This window comes from Perna viridis, chromosome 2 (genome assembly GCF_037379345.1).
Source record: "Perna viridis isolate PV_CMFRI_1.1 ecotype Kerala chromosome 2, ASM3737934v1, whole genome shotgun sequence".
In the NCBI taxonomy this organism is placed as follows: domain Eukaryota; kingdom Metazoa; phylum Mollusca; class Bivalvia; order Mytilida; family Mytilidae; genus Perna; species Perna viridis.
In genome coordinates, this window is record NC_142446.1 from 50100010 (window position 1) to 50121333 (window position 21324).

Below are 21324 nucleotides of genomic sequence, written 5' to 3' on the forward strand. Positions count from 1 at the left end.
CTGATGTCCCTTTTAAGGAGTTAGGCCTAGGGTAAGGGAAACAACTCTTACAAATCATTGGAACGTTTGTATTCAGCATTTTGTATCAGTCTCATGTAAGCATCAAAGTAAGTTGGACTGATTTCATTCTGTTTCAAATGAAAGCCAGATAGGCTTTGGTGAAATTGAATATGATACAAACATATCACTGATTTCAAGAGTTATGTCCCTTACCCTAGGCCTACCTCCTCAAGTCTGTTTTCAACCCGTGTAAACCAGACATCTCCCTAAGCCAAACTTTAGTTTACAAGTGGTTTAATTTAGTCAGGTCTCACTATATAAAGATATTATGCCATTCCCCATTATTTGTTCTCATTCACTCACATCTACATTTTTTTTTGGCAAATAATATGATTCTAAGTTAAAACAGTGTTGTTTTTCATGAAATAAATGCTATTTAAAGCAAAAATAAACAAGATGTTGCACGTTATGTCATGCTAGGAATTCCCCAAAGCTGGGAAAAAGAGTCACGATACAAGTCATCATGCAGAAGCAACATACCAAACATAATTATCCCTGTAATAGAAGCTGACAAAATTACCATTATGCAAAACCTAAATATTACTAAGTTTACTGGTGTCATACAATATTTTGACCCCCTCCCCCTGAAATATTGACCCCAAGGTTAAAATATCGTAGCAAAATTTTAACCCTCTGCTGCAATATATTAACCCCCTGTAAACATGAAGCAGATGAGCAAGAAACCTAAAAAGGAGAGACATGGTACAAGTTATCATTCAAAAAGCAATATACCAAATATCTATGCATTCCCTATCATATAAGCTGAGAAGTAGGTTACAAAAGTGGAATGGACAGGAGGACAGACAAGGTGATTGCAATAGAGCCCAATTCTAAAGAGTTCCAGAGTATAACAAAACTGCTACTGCATGGGTGGTTTTCTTGGGGACATCCTAATCTTCACTACCATAATATGAAGAAAGACAGAAATATGAACTTATCTGGTGTATTATTTTATTTTCATCAAAAATTGATTGAGCACACTGCAATTTTAAGATTATAACAAAATTAGAAACTTATTTAATATATCATCATGCAGGTCTACATTTGTATATCTTATTTAAGTACTTCCATAAAAATATAATACTACTTTCATTTTGAATATTTGGCAACTGTTGTGAACATATACTAGTAACAATCAATCACTACAGTAGTATTATGTACATAATTTGGAGATTAAGACTACACAAAATGAACTGGATGGCAATGCATTAACATAATTCTTTAAATTCAACATTTTTCTTCGTTCTTCTAAAAGGTCAATAACTCTAACAAAGAGTGGTCTGACAACCTTAGACTCAAGAAGACTTTCGTAGGACTTATCATAAGGATCATTTCATCAATTGAAAGTTTCTTTCTATAACAGTTTTCAAGATATTGTCTGAAAACAGCTAAAAACATTATTTTTTACCTTTCAAAGGCAATAACTCTAACAAGGAGTTGTCTGACAACTTTGACAAAATGCAGATGGGGCTGTATCTTTGGTTTTCTTAAAAAGAATAAAGCATTAAAAGGCATTGTTTTTATCCGAATGGTACATTTAAAAGGCACGTATCAGGATAACTTTCTGATCAGTTGAAAAGAAGTACATTATGTAGATCTTCGTGAATTATTCATAAACAATTCCAAAACTAACCCTGTACTTTTAAGTCATGTAATAATCAAAAAGACAGAAAATGTAGAATTACCACTACCAAAACTAAAGCTTTTAAATTGTTGCCGATAAAAAGTTAAATATGTACATTTTTGCAATAAAATAGATAAAAACCTCTGACAAAAGTATGTTATCCCAAACAATTAATTTGTAATTCCAAAGTAAATCTTCACTAGACCAACCCCTAACCCAACTATTCATAAAATTGTCAAACTGCACCATTTCATTCTTCAAATATTTAAATTTATGCACATAAAAAAATAATTCTAAATCATGCATGTTTCTGAGTAAGAATTTTAAAAGCAACAGATCTGAGTCTGTTTTACACTACGGATACAAGTTTGCAATTATTATAGACATAGTGAATCTCAATTGAAAGAATGTGTTAATGTATCAAAGCTGTCTGCAGATAAATGAAAACAATATTGATAATGGATAACATACTTATGTCAGAGTTAAACAATTAATACATCACAAACATTAAAATGATATGTAATTACATACATGTAAATTGTATATGAAAGACATTGATTTTAATCATCATTTTATAGCAGACATAAAAATGTACATTGTATATTGACAGAATACACAATTAATCAAAAGTACCATACCATTATGGATAAATTGTGTGGTACTATAAGTAGAGACGCTACAGTGAAACCTGTCAAAACAGGTTCAGTTTAGCAGTGTTTAGTTGAACAAGGTTCAAAATACATTTAATGAAGTTGAGATAAGGTAATGGACATAACTCTTGAAATCAGTGATATGTAAGTATCATATTCAATTTCATCAAAGCCTGTCAAGCTTTCCTTTGAAACAGAATGAAGTCAATCCAAGTTTTTTTAAGCTTACATGAGATTGATGTCAAATGCTGAATACAAACCTTGCAACGATTTGTAAAGTTGTGTCCCTTACGCTAGGTCTACCTCCTTAAACTGATAAAAAGGGACTTTGCAAGTTGTTTTGTTTAGATAGTTTTTTAGATTATTCAGGGCTCAGTTTAGACAGGTTTCACGATATTTTCTCTATAAGATAAGAAAGATAAAAAGGGGGAGGGGGATAAAATTAGTGAAAAATAAAGATTTCATGAAAAAGAAAAAATTGTTCCCAATTTTAGGTGGCGTATACCAGATACCTATTAATCTGTATCTGGTATATAGGGCTTGGCTAAACTATATGGCACATCATGTCTTTCTAAGATTTATAGTTATGTTTTTAGAACTTAAAGATGACTGTAGAACACAGACCTATGCCCCTTCTAATGTGTCAACAGGGAATGTAAATATAGCACAACTCACCATGAGTATGCTTTATACCAAATTTGAAATCATTTCCATGACATGGCTGACTTAAACAAGATGTTGCAGGCTAAATCTTGCCACGAATACTCCCACTCTACCACTTCTCCCTAATTTTTATATTGAAGAACTTTATATATACCATTAACAAAAATGAATTTGTAAAAATCACAACGTATATGGTAAACATGAACCTTGAATAGGAAGACCTGGTTCAGGTCATCATACAAAATCTAAGTACCATATATCTAAGCATTCACTCCAATCTGTTACATTAAAGTGTTAAGGATGGACATACGGACTGACGTACAGACAAGGTGATTACAATATGAGTTAAAGTTGGGATATATAATAATAATATATGTGTCAGAAAAACAACATACATATACATGCGAGTAGTTCGTTCTGACAGCAGTAAAACTGCAGTAAATACACTTGAGTTAAAGGCAGTGGCATAGAAACATTACCATGAAGCAATGATCACTTCATGAATCAATACAGTTCAACAAGAAAAAATAGGTCATTAATGAAACATTATGTGATATCCTACACATAATGGTGAAAAAAGGGGGATGGAAAAATGTTCAAAATGGCCTAACTCATATGTTTTGAATTTTCCAGAATATTTAACTTAAACTAAATTTTATGGTACTTAACTATTGTGCATAGTTTTAAAAAAAATTCAATGATCCATTCTTAAGTTATTATTTTGAAACCATTGGCAGACCAACAGAAAAAAAAAATTTCAGAGGATATCACAAATTACCTTGCCATTTTGTTTGAAAGATATAAAAATAAGTTAAAACATAAAAGCCTATCAAAAACAACATGTAGTGTTACTGTGAAAGTACCTTTACTCGTGGGTATCAATTTTCGTGGTTTAGGGGAAAATAATAAGTTCTGGATTCTTGAATTCGTTGATTTGACAACTCTATCTTACAAACAAATGGAAAATTTCCTCTTCAAAAAGCCTATCATAAACAACATGTAGTGTTACTGTGAAAGTACCTTTACTCGTGGGTATCAATTTCCGTGGTTTAGGGAAAAATAATAAGTTCTGGATTCTTGAATTCGTTGATTTGACAACTCTATCTTACAAACAAATGGAAAATTTCCTCTTCCTTGGGAACCAAATTTCATGGTTTACAAAACCCACAAAAATTAGAACCCCATGAACAAAGATACTTTCACAGTATATTCAAACTGACAATCCTTTTTATACTGACAAAATAATGACAGGTCAGATGTTTCAATGACAGCATATTGGTTACTTACAGTAGATACGAGTAAAGCAAAGACCTTTTTGGAAGAAGTTCACAGGACAAGAATCCCAAATAGTCAATTCCTGGTATAATGTAATGGTTATAAAATGGCAATTCAGCCTTAATTCTGGACCCACATTTAATACCTATTAACACTTATATAGAGAGTTCTTAATTTTGGCATAATAAAGCTACCTGGTATTTGTACAATACTCCAAAAATGACAAAACTGATAGAAGTTAAAAGGTACTGTGAAAGTACTATTGTTCGTGGGGTATCAATTTTCGTGGTTTTCATGGGTAGGTCAAGCCACGAATTTGGTTTCCAACAAATATTAGATTCTCATAGATGTGTATACTGAAAACTTCAAAACCACAAATTCAACAATCTATGAACTTGTGCTTCCACGAATTAAGTACTTTCACAGTATCTGGGCAGAAAAAAAATACAAAATTACTGCTATTGTATACATACAAATGTATCATAATCATTATGCATGCACTTTACAAGTTGCAAAAATACATGTGACAGCATAGAATTGTTTCCCTTTACCAAAAACCTGTTGTGAACCATATCAAGATATCTATGAAGTTTATACATTTTTATAGAATGCTCCACCTCTTTCAAGATATGGATATTTTCTTTATATTATACTATTATTTTATACTATGTAAAATTTGTTTCATTGCTGACGCACAAATAACTGTGGAAGTACAATATAGCATACAAAAAAATATTCAATAAATAACAGGGGTACTAGAATTACCTCAGTTGACAAATAAATTATTTATAAAGTAAATACCAGCATTTACCTCTACTAATTAAAACACTAAATAAAAAAATCACAGTATGATAAAAAAAAAAAACAACATGTCTCTCCTTGGTCTATATGTATGTATTTCTAGCCATACATCTACATTCATATTGATAATACAATAGTAAACAATCAAGACAAATATGAACAAAACTAAAAAGCATAAAAGAATGTTCAATAAAATGGGCAACAAAACACAAATATTTAATATTGATATGATAATGAACATGAATCATATTTTTTAAACTAAATAAATTGCATTTTTTCATCATTTTAGAAATGAAAAGAAACCAACAATTCAATTACTTGAGAAATAAAAATGTAACAAATGTGTAATTATGTCAATTTTTGAACCAACTTATGAGTAGAATGAAAATATAATTAGGTCACACATAAAGTAATGTTTGTTTCCCCGTCCCCAACCCTAGCTCCTGGCTTTGAGTAGATAAGTAGGGAAAATATTTTCCCCGAAGTTTCGATAAAAACCATGATCAAAGAATTGAAAGATATTGCTTTGAAAATTTTTAAAAAAAATCTTGTAAGAGAATGGCAGAAAAATATTTGGGTAGGGCCAATATTTATGGGTAGGTAGGATAAGGGGAAACAAATTAATTTTGATTTTGGCCTTATTAAGGCTTACACTTCAGTGACAATAAACTTAATTACAGTATGATACCAAATTGGAGAAACTAAACAAACAAGGGTATTAAAATATTGTGTGTATAACTGCAGTTTGGTGTGTATAATGTGCATTTATGTATTGAATACAGTGTCTTTTTGAGGGTCAAAACATGTGAAAAAAAGTAATTTGTTCCTGACATTTTTGCGTAAATTGTATAAATCACTTTTGTTCAAGACTGATAATAAAAAAAAATTGTTCTCATTAGGCAGTACAAGTTATAAAAATATCTATATTTTCCAGCATCGTCAGAGTATTATTTTGTTTACATTTGATACAGTTAATGGACGGCTGACAAATTACACAACAAGCAAAACTCTAACCAAAGCTCACTGATATTATTTCAATTTATATATTGTTTTAACCTTGAATTTTTAAACATGAACCAGTGCTAATTACAATACAAATACATGTAAAGCATTAGTAAGTTACACTGTAAGGTGATATGGATATCAGAAACAAAATTCTTTAATTATAAAAATTCAAATGCACAAGTAATCCACTAATGATATTTAAGTGTCAGTCCCTGTTGAGAATCAGGCAGAGGGTGAAACATGGTATGAATAAAAAACATCATTTTGAAGTGTAATTAGACTATAATGTATTTGCAGCATCAGAATCATGGGAACAGGCAAGATTTTCCATATCATGCTGGACCATTGAGTTACAATTTCATTGAAATGCACTGTAACTGAACATTTCAAGGACTGACAACTGTGTCATAAACCTCATTTTTCAAACATTCTATTGAGCAAAGCCAGTAATGCAGAGATCAAATAATGGTCTTTTCAAATAGAGAAAGTATCCTTGGGTGAAATTACCTTATCAGATTGGTGGGGTTTTGACATGCATGTTTCTGATTTTTCCCATTTGCCTGATTCTTACAAATTCTTACACTTAATATCTTATGTTTTGTGAAAATCAATTATGGGTACTCTTATGTTAAAGCATTCCTCATTTTTTGTTAACTTTCACAAAGCCTTCCTTCTTTGTAAACCAATGTAAATCAATATCGGCAACAGTCATATTTTATAAGTACCATACTTCTAATTTCTACCTACCCAAGATTATTACATCTATATTATAACGCAAGAAATGCAATATGATGACTAGACAATTAAAATTTGATAACAGCATGTTTGTGATAGAAAAACAAGTATTCATCACATTTTGACTCCATCAAACTGAAGTTATGATGAAGATACTCATAACTACACCTTCAGATGTATGGAAGACTTAGAACTCTTCATCCTCTTCGGATTCTTCCTGTAAAGGTAGTAACAGCCCATTTTTCACTTTCCCATTTTTACCATTGGGTATAGTGTTGTGGTTTGGTTCTACATCTAATGCTTTTGATCCTTTAAAGAAACCAGGTGTTGTCTCTTGATCGTCTAACAACCCTACAATACAGATGAAGTTGCACACATTGTGATGCTACAAAGGTAGGTATAACCAACTTGTACAGGAAGTTGATATTGAACAGCACTCTAAATCACTTTAAACTAATGCACCATCTAAACAAAGCCACACATTTAATTTTGATATCAATCCATCCTTTGAGTGTTTTCTATGGTGGAAACTTTTCTCTATCATTTCAGACAGCACCCAAAATTGCTTATAACATACTACCTAGTAATCTACATGTATATAATGCCATACACTATATTTGAAATCAATCAATTCATTAGGAGCCAAGATAATTGTAACAAAATACAGACAGACGGACAAGCAGACATGGTAATGCCAACCTACCAACCAACCACTGAGTGTGAATATAATAATAAACTCAGCTTGGGAGTACCAGTAGGCAGTTAAAATAATGTGTTTCTGGATACATGTCCTTCAAACTAAGTGTTAAAAGATATTAAAGTCAATTCTCTTGAGAGGGAATACTCTAATTCAATTGTATCTGTCTCATAAATACAATTTGGTACTTCAGGTATATACCGGTAAACATTTTATAGCAGTAACGTAACCATAAGAATGTATTTATAGGACAGCAATGCAAAACTGTAAATAATTCCTTATACTATAAATCCACAAAACTTAAGCAAAAATCTCTAACATACTATATTAATGCACATCTCATGACATTTCAGTACTAACAAAGAATGATAAATCTCAACTGAACAAAAATAAAATAAAATAAAAATTACTGCTATAAACATTATTATGAATAGTAGTTCTTAGCTGTTATTTTTTTAAATATATTACCAGTTATCTCGAGTTCAAATGTAGGTAACGGAGTGTCTCCTTTAATGAGATACAGTATTGATCTAGATGGCCACAGTAAATGTATCAGTACAGCATAAGATAAACAGTCTGCACCATTCACTATATCTGAAATAATAAAAGAAAACCATGAACTAACGCCAATTACATTCAAAACCATCTGTATTCAGCACTAAAAATTGTCTAAAGGCTATTGTTATATCCCTATTTAGGGAATGCTGTGTAAGACACCTGTATAATACACTGGTTTCCACTTGCATATTCCTGTTTAATGCATAGAAACTCAAAGAACAAAAACATTTTCCATGTAAAAAATTCCTCTTATTTGCATAAAAAATGTTAGACTAAAAATAAAAAAAATATTCTCAATTGCATAAGTATGTTCCAAAATTTACTAAAAAATGTTTCTACATGGGTATTAAACAACAAAAAGTCAACTAAACTCCTCACTTTTCTTAAGAAATTTGTTTTTACAACAATATTTTCTTTTCCTTTTTCTTAAACATTAAGCAGAAATCTGATTTGACATGAGAAAATAATACATTCCACTTAAAATATTGAAAACATCAGAAATTTTCCCTTGAAATGATAATTTTTTTGATTAATAGGCTAAGCAATTAACAGAAACCCACTGTAACTTAGTCTTAAGTAGCAGTCTTTCTAAAAATCAGGCAGAAGGTGATTCATGTATGTCAAAAACCCACACAATTTATTCATTTTTTTTTATCTTGTTCAAAAATAGTCAATGAGTCAATGATTACATAACCAGTCTCAGTTTTTCATTTGGTTGTTGTGCTTTTGAGATACAAATCAGATAGACTGTACATGAAAAATGGTACTTTTCAAGTTACTGTGCTTGATTTGGTTGATTTTGGTGGGAGATAAATTTATGATTTTCTAAAAAGTGCAGATCTAAATGCTGATAAGACTGTTGTTATGTTTAAGTATAGCATATGTAGACTAAAAATGAATCGTTTGTTTGGCGGGTTTTTCTTGGCAATGAATCACTTTACCATTGGCAGTGACTGAATTGTATGGGTACTGGTACTCTAATGTGACCTAATTTTTGCTCTCCCTAGGAAGGTCACTTAATATAGGTTCAACTGTAATGATTCTTCCAAACCCAAACTAACTGTAAGAAGGTACTTTTAGTACTAATTCATGTTTGTGAAGATTCATTTTCCAATGTGGTAAAAACACATACACAGAGTCACACAGAAAGTCTTTCTAAAACCTAAATGAAATCACTTAATTTGGCATATTTCTAAAAAAAAGTGTGTGGCAGTGACAAGAATTTGCAGGCAAAATTATTATATTAGATGGACCAACAGGCAGATGCACAGGTGGGGGTAAAACAGACTACCCACTTCTTCTTCTTTTATGTACTTATTGATCATTTATAAAGTGTAAATAGTGAAGTTAAAATGGTCACTAAAACAAATTTGTATATACATGTACATCATGTAACAGTATCAGTCTGTTGACGTGTGAGTTGAGTGTCACTAAATTAGTTTAAACAATATATATTCTACCTAGACTGCTGGGATACTTGAAATCTGTATGTGTATAATAAACCTCATGATTTGCCTAAAACATCTGCATTCAGTACTAGTACATGCATATACAATATTTTGATCTACAGTGAAGCACAGTAGAATTTGTTTGGTTTAGACTGATGGAGGGTTACCCAGGTTAAAAATATATTTCAACTAATGTGAGGGGACTTAAAAAAGTGTCTTCGTCAGACAGGTTTTGGTTTATTCAGAGTTCAGTTTAGACAGGTTTTGGTTTATCCAGAGTTTGGTTTAGACAGATTTTGGTTTATTCAGAGTTTGGTTCAGACAGGTGTTGGTTTATTCTGAGTTCAGTTTAGACAGGTTTAGGTTTATTCAGAGTTCATTTTAGACAGGTTTTGGTTTATCCAGAGTTCATTTTAGACAGGTTTTGGTTTATTCAGAGTTCAGTTTAGACAGGTTTTCGTTTATGCAGAGTTCAGTTTAGAAAGGTTTTGGTTTATTCAGTTTGGTTAAGGCAGGTTTCACTGCATATACATTTTGTACACAAATATATAACTTACATGTACATTTAGTTTGGATAGCATACATGTACATCATCAAATCTTTAAATTACATGAACTGATACAGGTATGCATGTACATGTATGATGATATTTTAAGGCTTCTAACATTGATTTTAATGCACAGTTCCATTTTTCAACTTTAAAAACTGTATCCAGATTTTAAAATACCTGGTATTAAATTGTAAACAAACAATAATAAATTATATCTGTAAGGAATCATGAGAAAAGTAATATATTATGTTTTATGACATTTGGAATACACGAAAAAAAAAAAAAACAATCATTAACTTGACAGTTTTTAGTTCAAGATCCTGTTACAGTATCCTGTTTTCACACAGATTGGTATGACAAACATTCTGTAAATAGTATCCAGTGTTACATATACCTAATAAACATAAAAAAAAAAAACAAAAAAAACGGAATAAAATTCAATTTGGTTAAAAAAAATAGCTCACAGTGCAAAAATAATTAATATTTCACATGTTTAAGTTTTTTTTTGTAATATTTGTCACTTACATGTAAGTGCTGCAAACTTTTTTGTAAAGGGGATGGGTTGATTGATTTACTAAGTGTAAGTCCTATCCCCCCTCAAAAAAATTGGTCTCTGTGGCAGTACCATAAGCCCATTTGTTGAATCTTGACCATATATGTTGTTCTCAATGAAGGTAAAAAAACAGTAAGTAAACTAAGTCAACCAATACGGCATACTTGATGCCGTTTCTGTCAGGTAAACAAGTGATCATGTACACGCTTCCCTTAACTGCAGTAAAGTCACTTGTACAATGTTATAACCAACAGAAAACTGATTTCTAAAAAGCCCAAATACTTGTATACAATAACATCAAATCCATGTAATACAGACCATGCTCCCCTTTAACAACAGACAGATAAAGTATAATGACACATTTATCAAAGAATGTGATTTATCAAAAAATAAATTACCATTACGTGAAAATAAATGATGATATTCAAAAAACTTGAAAGACATGTTAGTAGTATATTTAAAACAATAACAAATAAAACTTGTCAATGTAGTCCCTGATAATGATTTATTGTAAAGATGACATTTTCTTTTACAATGCATCTTATTTCGCTGTGAACATTACATAATACCGGTATGTAGGATTTAATCTAATTTAAAGACTTTTTGCATTTTACTGGTGGTATTGAGCAATACGTCGATAAGCCAATTAAATTATTTGTAAACGAGTGGATTAGTTACCAGATGTGACAATTGAATAAATCTAGTTTAAGTACACTCCAACTTTTACAATAAAAACAGATTTTGAAAGCCAGAGAACAATTTGGGTATACATTGTATAATTTCTATTCATACTCCTGCATCAAATTTTCTGATAAGAAAGTTCTAATAATAATTCAAATAATGAAGTTGTAAAGAAGATCTATTTTGGGTTTCATTCTAATCAAATAACCAATGACACATGTAGAGAGAATGAATGGACGGACAAACTGACAGAAAAAGACAAATAAATTTCCTCTCATACTAAAGCAAATTACTTGTAAACTATTTTTGCTATCAAAAATCAAATGTCATCCATATTCCAAATTTCAAATGGGTATAACCCACAAAATTCTGTGGATCATAAATTCCTGGTAATATGCACAACTAAATACATGTACATGTATCTTTTCCTAACTACATGTACCTACAAAATTTCATGAAATTTGGTGCAGTGGTTTCTGAGGAGCCTCACTTACAAATGTGCAATAGACAAACAGACAGGACAAAAACAATATGTCTCCCCAAAGTGAGGAAGACATAATTATATACATGTAAGTACATGTAGCTAGTATATATGGTACATGCACTATATATATGAGATCTCTGAAATATTATTTACTTCATATTATTTCAGACAATAAAATTCAGAAAATATTTTCCTTCCATTTCTAAAATTCAGAGTAATTTGGAAAATCAACAGTTGAACTATAAATATACAGTGTAAATGTGTAATGAGACAAAGTCTATACAGATAAGACAGAAAAGATATTAAAATATTGATTTTGTTTCATACCATCCCAATTGGGGAGATGTTATGAAAAACTGCTCCAAAAGAGTGGCTTTCAATCAAGTCAATATTGCATTGTACAACAATCACTATTTTAGTAGATTGATATCCTGTGGAAATTGATAATTCATCACTACAGTACATCATGTTAACTTTTTTGATAACTCTTGCAGAATACTACTATTTACTATCCAAAGAAATGAAAATGTGCACTTTACTTAACATTTTGTGCATAATAGTCTTATTGGAAGGATTGCTTTCCAGCTTAATGAAAAATAATCAATTTTTGTGTCTGAGTAATAAAAACAACAACAACAAACACACAATGAAAAAGCAACACAATGCAACATTTTGTATATAAAAACAGGATCATGTACAAATGAATTTTCCTATTAAGATACACTACATTTGTATATTGTTTGTACAATGAATACTTTTTTCACAAAACTGACATGAATGATAATGAAAATTTCTGTTAAAACCCTGAAGTTGAATGGTCCCCCTTTAAATGAATATAGAAAGACAATAATTATCATCCATTAAGCACATTAACACTTAATGCCTAACATGAACCTAAGCTTCATGTTTAATATCACAAAAATCCATTGACTGGTTAACGGGGACTGTTTTGATTATAAGAGAATAAGGGTAGACAGATAGGATGAGTCTTAAAAGTGTAAGTGTTTGTAAGAATCAGGCAAAATGGGAAAAATCAGAAACATGCATGTCAAAAACCCGTAATTGTGACAATGTAATATCACTCAAGGATATTTTCTCTATTTGAAAAACTATTATCTGATATCTGCATCACTGGCTTTCAGCAGAAATTTTTCAATGGCATCTTAGAAAAATGAGGTTTTTGACAGAGTTATCTGCCCTTAAAATGTTCATTTTCATTGCATTTTAATAAAATTGTTACTCAATGGTTCAACATGATATAGAAAATTTTGTCTGCTTTCCTTGATCATGATGGTGCAAGTAGTCAAATTACACTATCAAAATGATAGGAACTGACATTGAATAATACAATAAACATACACACAAAAATAATTGTATGTTTGTATGGGTAAAAAACTTTTACATGTAGTACATTTACATGGAAGTTTGGCTTGAAAGTTGAAAGATTACATGTACATGTAACTGTGTATATTGTGTACACAATACCCTTCAATCACAAGCCATCAAGAAATAAAATGTGTACCAAGAGAAATAAATTTGAGAAATGTGTAAAAACAGGTTTTTTTATAATTTAAAATACCAAAGGAAAAAAGGCTGTCTGAAATACCTTATCTGAAAGTGAAAGATTACATATTTATGTACCTGTATGTACATGCATAATTATGCATGTAGTAGCATACAAGTAACTGTACCATAATCCTATATTCACATGCACACACATTTGGGACTCACGAAAATGTTATATTTAAATCTATAATTACTATTAAGCAATATATATGTATGTACCAATTTTCCAAATCATTCTAATCATTTAATAAAAGAAGAATTAATGTATTAGATTGACATTTAGAACATGTACATGTATGTATGTAAATCAGGATGAAAAATGTTAAAATATACTTACTTAAGATAATTTTATGTTTCCATAATGCTGAAAACTGTGTACTGATGATAGCTAATACAGGAAGATAAATAAACCAAACCAGAAAATAAGCACCAAACTGTTGAAGGAATAGCAAACGATCGGGATGTTTACTGTGTTGTACAATCCGACGAAGTTCTACAACAAACCACACCATAATGACAAATCTAAAGCCAAGGGTAATGTATCCTGGCCAAGTCTGCCATTCATCTATGTTTGATATTATGTCTATTTCAGTCTAAAAAAGAGTTAAAAAAAATGCTTTTAAATCATTTACACATTTAAAATACATTCATGATACACTGAAACCTGCCTAAATCATGTAAACTGAATCCCTATTGGACTGTCAAATGTGTTTGGTTTATCAAGGTTCAAAACACTATAAAAAGGTCAGTCTTCGAAATTGACTACCAACATGAAAGCCATGGCTGGTAAAGATGCTGGTTGGCTGGCAGAAATTTGGCTACTTATTATAACTATGTAAGTTCATTTAAAATTTTTTAGTTTGGGCTTGTTGTCAGAAATTTATATGGCAGAAGTTTCTGGTTTAGGCAGGTTTTTAAATTACTTAGGGTTCAGTCTCAACAGGTTTTACTATACATGTTAACCATTACAATGGTTAAATCTACAGTATAATGTTTGTTCTTTTTTCTTAAATTATCTGTGTGACATCACCTGATAGATACATGTTGTTCTTAATGACAGGACTACATGTATATCACAGTTCAATGTACATGCATATACAAAATTACTACAATGTATACAAATTATTGTATGATGGAGAGAAAGAGTTTGAATGTGCATCTTACTGCAAAATATCCATGAACTTGAAATAAATTTAAATTTGTTGAAAATGTCTGCTCAGTGTCTTTGAACACGCCTGATTGTACAAGAACATTTCATAAGTTCAAGTACATTTCATTTAAACAAAACCATATACATGTACTAAACATGTGTTGATCTGTTGATTATTTACATGTATTAGAACCTGAAACAAATCAAGTAGAAAAAAATATGTGAAATTCTCCTTCAAGTTGCAACAGGTTTTCCTAAGAAGCTTTTTGTGTTTTAATATAGACACAAAACAATCTAGCATTACAGGAAATAAAGGTTTAATTCTATCATCAATAAAACAGTGACAAGTACAAAAATTAATTGATTCAAAAAGAAAAATCTTGAGCCTTGAGGTAGACTCACTACAAGTGACTCTCTTTATACATGTGTACATGTATTAAAGAATATAAGAGAAATTGTATTGATTGCATATATCCCATTGATAGCGAACCTACTAATTATTGCAGGAGAGAGGCTCTTTAACAGCAATTAGTGGCTTTATCAGAGAGGTTACTGGTAAAAACATAGATGTCATATACATGTACATTTTGTATATAATAAAGAGGGTCTTGTGGCAAGTCTAACCTTGAGGTTAAATGTCTAATGCATTACAGCAGCTGTAAAGAACAATTTCATATCATTTGTACATGTACAATCCTTGTATTTTTCTGAACATATTCAAATTAAATATAGATGCCAATAAAAAGAATAACTAGTGTGTACTGGCTGTAACAAAATGTTGCATGTATCTAGAGTTGACTCTAAACAACTTTGAATTAGAAGCAACATTTTGACAGGTAATAAAAACAAAAAGTACCATTACAAGCTGAAAATAAGTCAAACAGATTCTTCCAAAGGGAAGTGATGGGAATCACATAGAATGAGATGTTATATTGTGTCCCTCAGTTCTAGGCTAGTTGGAATATAGAAAGAGTAATCAAGGGAACCAAAATTCTAGTGGAAATCAAAATAAAGTTATCCAGGAACAAAGACCAGACAGGAAAAACAGACATACACAACAAAGAATATGAAATAATCAAAATAATATGTACAAAGCAACAAAAGTAAATGTGCAACTTGGATTCCACTTAAAACTGGGAGTATGGGCCAGGGGCACCAGTAGGGTAAGCATCTTATATAGCGTGCTTTTATAGAAACACCCACCAAACTTCTAAAAAAAATCAAGGCAGGGGTAGGTGATAGAGGAAAGGAAAACTATTACACATTGAACAAAATGGATCTCATGGTGCAGATGGATACACCACAAGTTGGTGGTGACGACCATAAAACTTTTGTAGTGATGACTATAATCTTGTGGCAACATAACCCTGTTCCAAAGGCCTAATTGTAAGACGTCTAGTGCAGTACAAAAGTCTCGTAGTAACGGCAAGCTCTGTCATAATGTATGAGTTGTGATTTGAAAACTCCTGTGCAGATGCTGAAGAGTATGTACACAAGGCTTTTCCATACTGCATGTACACATAATTCAATGTTGAAAAGCTTTTTCCTGTATATCATTATATTGTGTACATGTAGTCCAAACCTGCCAACAACTCTTACAACTGTTAATGCAATGAATACATTTAACTTTCTAATTTGGAAAACTGTTTTATTCTTTAACATTTTCCGACCTGAATATAATAAAGCTTAGTTTATACTTGGACCGTGGAATAAGCCCAAGATTTTTTTTAACATGTGTATGCTGAAATAACTAAAAGTACATTTGTACATGTACATGATCCATGTCCCACTTTCACAAAATGCATGTCTATACAAGTATAACACTGTGCAAGTGTAACAGAAGATTAAACTTACCAAATTCCATACAAAGAGTATGCAGTTTAACAATGTATAGAACCCCCATATTGACACCACTATGGCACGTCCAGTAAACTCTAAGCTTATAATTGTCCATCCTCTGGCTATTAGCAACAAAGTTAACATAAACATACATTCTGATATCGCATCAATGGCATTGCCGATTATACTTATCACATAAAATCCGACACCATTAGAGGAAAATATAATGTAATGTAGCAAGTTCAAAGCTATACCAGTAAGCTCCAGGCTAATACTGACAGTTAAAATTTTTGTGATCATGTGTTTTTGCTTAATATAAGCATAGATCCATATTGGTATGAGAATAAGGTATATTGTAAAGAATACAGCATAACTTTCAACTAGGTCATGATCCTCAAAGGAAAACTGGTGTTCGAAGGGATTCTGCTGTTTCGATGCAGGATCTCCATTTACCATCCAAATATCATATTCAATGTCTATATTCTGAGACGATCTCACCCAAGTACAGTTGTTGTCTGTAGTATTTCTGTAGCATGCCACCATACTCAAATACCAAAACCTAAAAATAATGCATTAAATTGTAGAAATACAACAACAATTCAGTGACTGGGAGGGGACCATGTGCTAGCTGAAAATGTTAAAGGACCCCATTGAAATTCTGAAGATGAGCTTGACATAATTATGTAGATATATCATGGGCCTATAACTCAAAAGCAAGAAACAAGACATTAGAAACATGTTATGTACATTGTACGTACATGTATATACCCACATCCTTAGATACAACAGGCCTTCACAGTATTACATGTACACAAATGTACATGAACCAAAGTTCTTTAAGCCAAAAAAATAAAATAAAATAAAATGACTCCTGCTACCATACATTTGTACCTTAGTATTTGTTATGCTTACCCTAAACATTTTTCACAATGGCCATTTTGGCTCAAGCACTTCTAAGTCTAGATTGTTTCCCCATAAACTCAATGTAAAATCTTTTGAAAAATAAATTTATTTCCCTCACTTCCCCTATTGCTTTTGCTATTGCCAGGAAACAAAGACTTTTTTGCCTTATCCACTGAATCTCATCATACTCATGCTGTGGACTAGACAGACTGACTTTCTACAGTAAAACTTCCATGAAAACCAACATACTAGTATGTTCATGTACATGTAGACAATTGATAATTTGCAATAATATTAAAACACACAATATATGTACTGATGGAGCAAATTGGTCAGTGCCAAATTATACTGTTTGTGACTTAATAATAGAATTCACATACATTTGTACACAGAATGACCAAGAACTTGTCAAATTACAGCAACAAACTTTGCATAAAATTCATAAAAGATATGGGACTTCCTTAATCTTCTATCAGTATAATACATGTAATTAATATTATAATACATTTTGCAAGGAAAGAAAATTCAATAGATCCATTTTTAAATGTTTTTAAGAAATAGAACCCTTACCAGTATTTCTATTATATTTTTCAAGAAAGAAATGCTTGTTTGCTGCAAGTGTATATGTATGTATTGTTACATTTTTGTAAATCATATACTGGAGGAGAAAGTCCATATTATGGGAATCTGCATTTTTGTATACAAAATTTAACCTTAGATCCACTGAGGGTCTGATATTAGTCTGACAGGAAGTGATCGACAGCAGTTAATGGTGCACATATGTACATGTACATTGTATAGCAAAGGTTAGCATATGGAACAACTCGGGCCCCCCCCAACAGACAAATAACAGGACAAACAATGTACAATGTAAGATGTCACCCAACTTACAGTTTCTACATTGTATGATAAATAACATATCTATCAGCAAGGCCTCTCAACATGTACATGTATCATACTGTACAACATTGTTCGGACAGGTTACAGTATCAACTACCTCATATTACATTGTACATTTATATTCAAGGATTGTTTTTACTTTTTGACCAGGTTATGCAAAATAACCAACTTTGGGGCAGGTTATGAAGTACATAATCAATCAACATTTTTTTCAGCACTCAGAAGTTATCGGCTGTTTACCTATGTGATGAAAAAGTCTGAGATTCTCAGAGATACAATGTTTTGTTTACATTTTTACAATTTCCACGTGTGTCGAAACCGAACATGTTCAATGGCTCTGATACTTTGTAAAAGACAGAGTATGTGATGAAATAACACACTTTCCAAAATTTATCTTAAATAACTACATACAAACATTTTTTTTAAGTTTATTTTCTATCTCAGCATGTAAAAGACTGACAAAAACGTCAGCTGAAGTTTGATAAAATGTCCGGCATGGGCCATCAAAATTTCCAGACCCTTGTTATGAACAAGTGTAAACTGTCCCAAAGTTGGTAATGCAAGCATACATGTAACTTGGTCAAAAAATTAAAAGCAATCTGTATATTTTAAGTTACCATCGATTAAAGTCAAAATTAAGATTTGTCCCTTCAACAAAGCCTTACATGTATTTAGTTTGGAATTATTTGAATTGTGGACTGCAGTACAATCAACATTAATGATGTCACATTACCATGTTAGTTTATGGAAAATAAACAATCTTGCCCAGTATAGAAATAAACAATCAAATTAAATTATTTGAAAATGATACAAACTTGTATATGTGTACAACATGTACAATTTTAAATGTCCACGTTGTACAAAACAAAAATGTACATGTATTAAAAAAATACACTCACAGTGATAACCATCAGACAATAAATTCATGTATAAAGCCAAAAAAATAATATGGGGTAGGCATTGCCTAAATCAGGGAGCACTGTGAGCTTTACCACACATGTACCGTCTGTGCGAGACTTGAAAAAATAATTAAGGGCGTTACAGAGGGGGAGGGGGTAGACCTACATGAAAATTTTTGCTTCGAAAGTGCAATATTTTTATTCTTATTTAAGCAGCAAGCAAAATCAATATTTCTATTATTACAGTTCTCCATGGATGGTGGGAATATTTTACACATATCTTGTGACATAAACAAAATTCAGAAGACAGCTGCAAATTCCAAACAAGAAAATGTTGACCTTTCCTATCTTAGAAAAGCTATGCTTCAATTTTGAGAATACAATCAGAGATATATTTATTACCAAGGCAGGTTAGGTTATTGACACCAGCAACAGTGGAACAGAGGAAATACACATACATACATCCATGTGTTTCCGAAAGTTTTTAAAGACATAGCATTCACCTCTTTAAATAGGTAAAACAAATTAAAAAAAAGACTTGAAAACTATCAGATAAGATGAATTTATTTTTTACTGAAATGTAATCTTTACCTATATTTTTTTTATTTGTTTGATTGAAGGAAATGATGAATTTTCTCCGTAAGGACAGTAACTTTTTGTTACTTCTGGGACATGACTTTTTTTTCATTAGTATATTGGGGAACCTTAAGGGAAATTTACAAAGTACATGTAATAACCGTTGAGCTCACACCACTTCGCTCGCTATCCAATATGTGTTTCTTACATCTATGTACATATATTACAACTTGGGCAAAAAATAGTGCAGATAAATGTACATGTAGACAGAAATTTTGTTTACATGCATTTCACAATTTTATTTTACATTGAGTCTATGGGAGACACATTCTGACTTGAACAAAGACTAATGCATTGATAGATGATAATAAAACTTAAGAGTACACTATTTTGAGCTGAAAGAATAATTTTGTATGCAGAAGTACATATAAATGTACATGTATATTGTATACACTATATGTACAAAATTTATGTTACTGAATTTAAATGTACCTTGGATTTTTTAAATCTTGAACTCTGTATGTAAATTGGTACCCTGGCAGCACATTTTTTGGTTCATCCTCATCCGGACAAATTTTTCCCTTGGGGCATGGAATCTTTCTCAAGAAATCCTCTTTTCCGTGTTGTTTACAAGGATAGTCATAAGCAATCTGGTCAATTTTCCTAAACATGGCATTGCATGACCCTGCTAATTTAGATGTACTGTTGCCATGATATTCTAAGAAGTATTCACTGTCAACAAAGACGAATGTTAGCGGATGCTGAACATCTTTTAAATTTTTCGTTGTGATGTTTCCGTAAATAAAGCCTTCAGTATTACCCTTGTCCTTCGTGTCCGTTTTCTGAATTCCAAATTTTGCTAAAAATCTGTAATATTCTCTGGTGTTCCACGTCCCCTTAATATGTACCCCGGTCACGATTACTATAAAAACTTCTAAATAAGCAATTAAAAGTAATGAGCAAGGGACAAACTTCATTTCTAACGCAAAAATCCGTTACAGTGTCAGCTTCTTGTTGTCATGCTTGGAAATCAACTTCCTGAATAACGAAGATTAACCTAAAATGTGGATGCGAATTCGAGGTTGGTCATTCTAATTTTATGAAGAATTGTATTAAAGTTATGACATAGTACTCATTAAAGAACAAAACAAAACAAAACGACAAGAAAAAGATAAAATCAAAAAATAGAAATAGAAATAAAAACAATAGTAAAAAACAAACAAAATAAAGAATCAATGTTCCACTGTTTGAAAATAGTTAAATATAAACTGTTCAGTTGCTCATTCGATAGTAGCCCCCGAAGTCAAATTTCCGGGGCGGGGTCAAATGAACGTTTTCACACCATAAAACAATTTCTTTATCTGAACAGACGAATTGAATTCCACTGCATGTACATTTTAAAATGTACATTTCACACATTGTTTTCCATCATGGACTTTAAAAATACAATGTACCTCCGTGAGTCTATATACCAAAGTTGGATTTTCATACATGTACGTACGTCGTGTAATAATTAAACACACGCATTCATAACTGTGAAGCGTTCATAATCCTACCGGTGCACCTGGTCCATGCTCCCAGTTTTTAGTGGAGTCCGAGTTGCTCATTTACTTTTGTTACTTTGTATGTATGATTTTAGTTACTTTATGTTCTTTGTTGTGTATGTCTGTTTTCCATGTCTGGTCTTTGTCCCTGGATTACATTCTT

General features: G+C 31.5%; 1 protein-coding gene across 1 annotated transcript; it reads right to left on the reverse strand.

Moving 5' to 3' along the window:
* Positions 1 to 6: 6 nt before the first annotated feature.
* Positions 7 to 20888, reverse strand: LOC148625616 (integral membrane protein GPR180-like). Its single transcript, XM_088569237.1, has 5 exons — positions 20110 to 20888; positions 16355 to 16898; positions 13688 to 13943; positions 7979 to 8104; positions 7 to 7164 (listed from the first exon to the last, which is right to left on the reverse strand). The coding sequence occupies exons 1-5, from the start codon at positions 20592 to 20594 to the stop codon at positions 7001 to 7003; spliced, it is 1575 nt and encodes a 524-aa protein (XP_088425363.1). The 5' UTR covers positions 20595 to 20888; the 3' UTR covers positions 7 to 7000.
* Positions 20889 to 21324: the final 436 nt, after the last annotated feature.

Excerpts from the sequence above, each read along its gene's own strand:
- LOC148625616 (XM_088569237.1), bottom strand. The coding sequence starts at position 20,594 with ATGAAGTTTGTCCCTTGCTCATTACTTTTAATTGCTTATTTAGAAGTT. Across the intron at positions 13,944-16,354 it reads TACTCTTTGTATGGAATTTG|ACTGAAATAGACATAATATC; the intron begins GTAAGTTTAATC and ends ACTCTTTTTTAG. Across the intron at positions 8,105-13,687 it reads GAAACATAAAATTATCTTAA|ATATAGTGAATGGTGCAGAC; the intron begins GTAAGTATATTT and ends TTATTATTTCAG.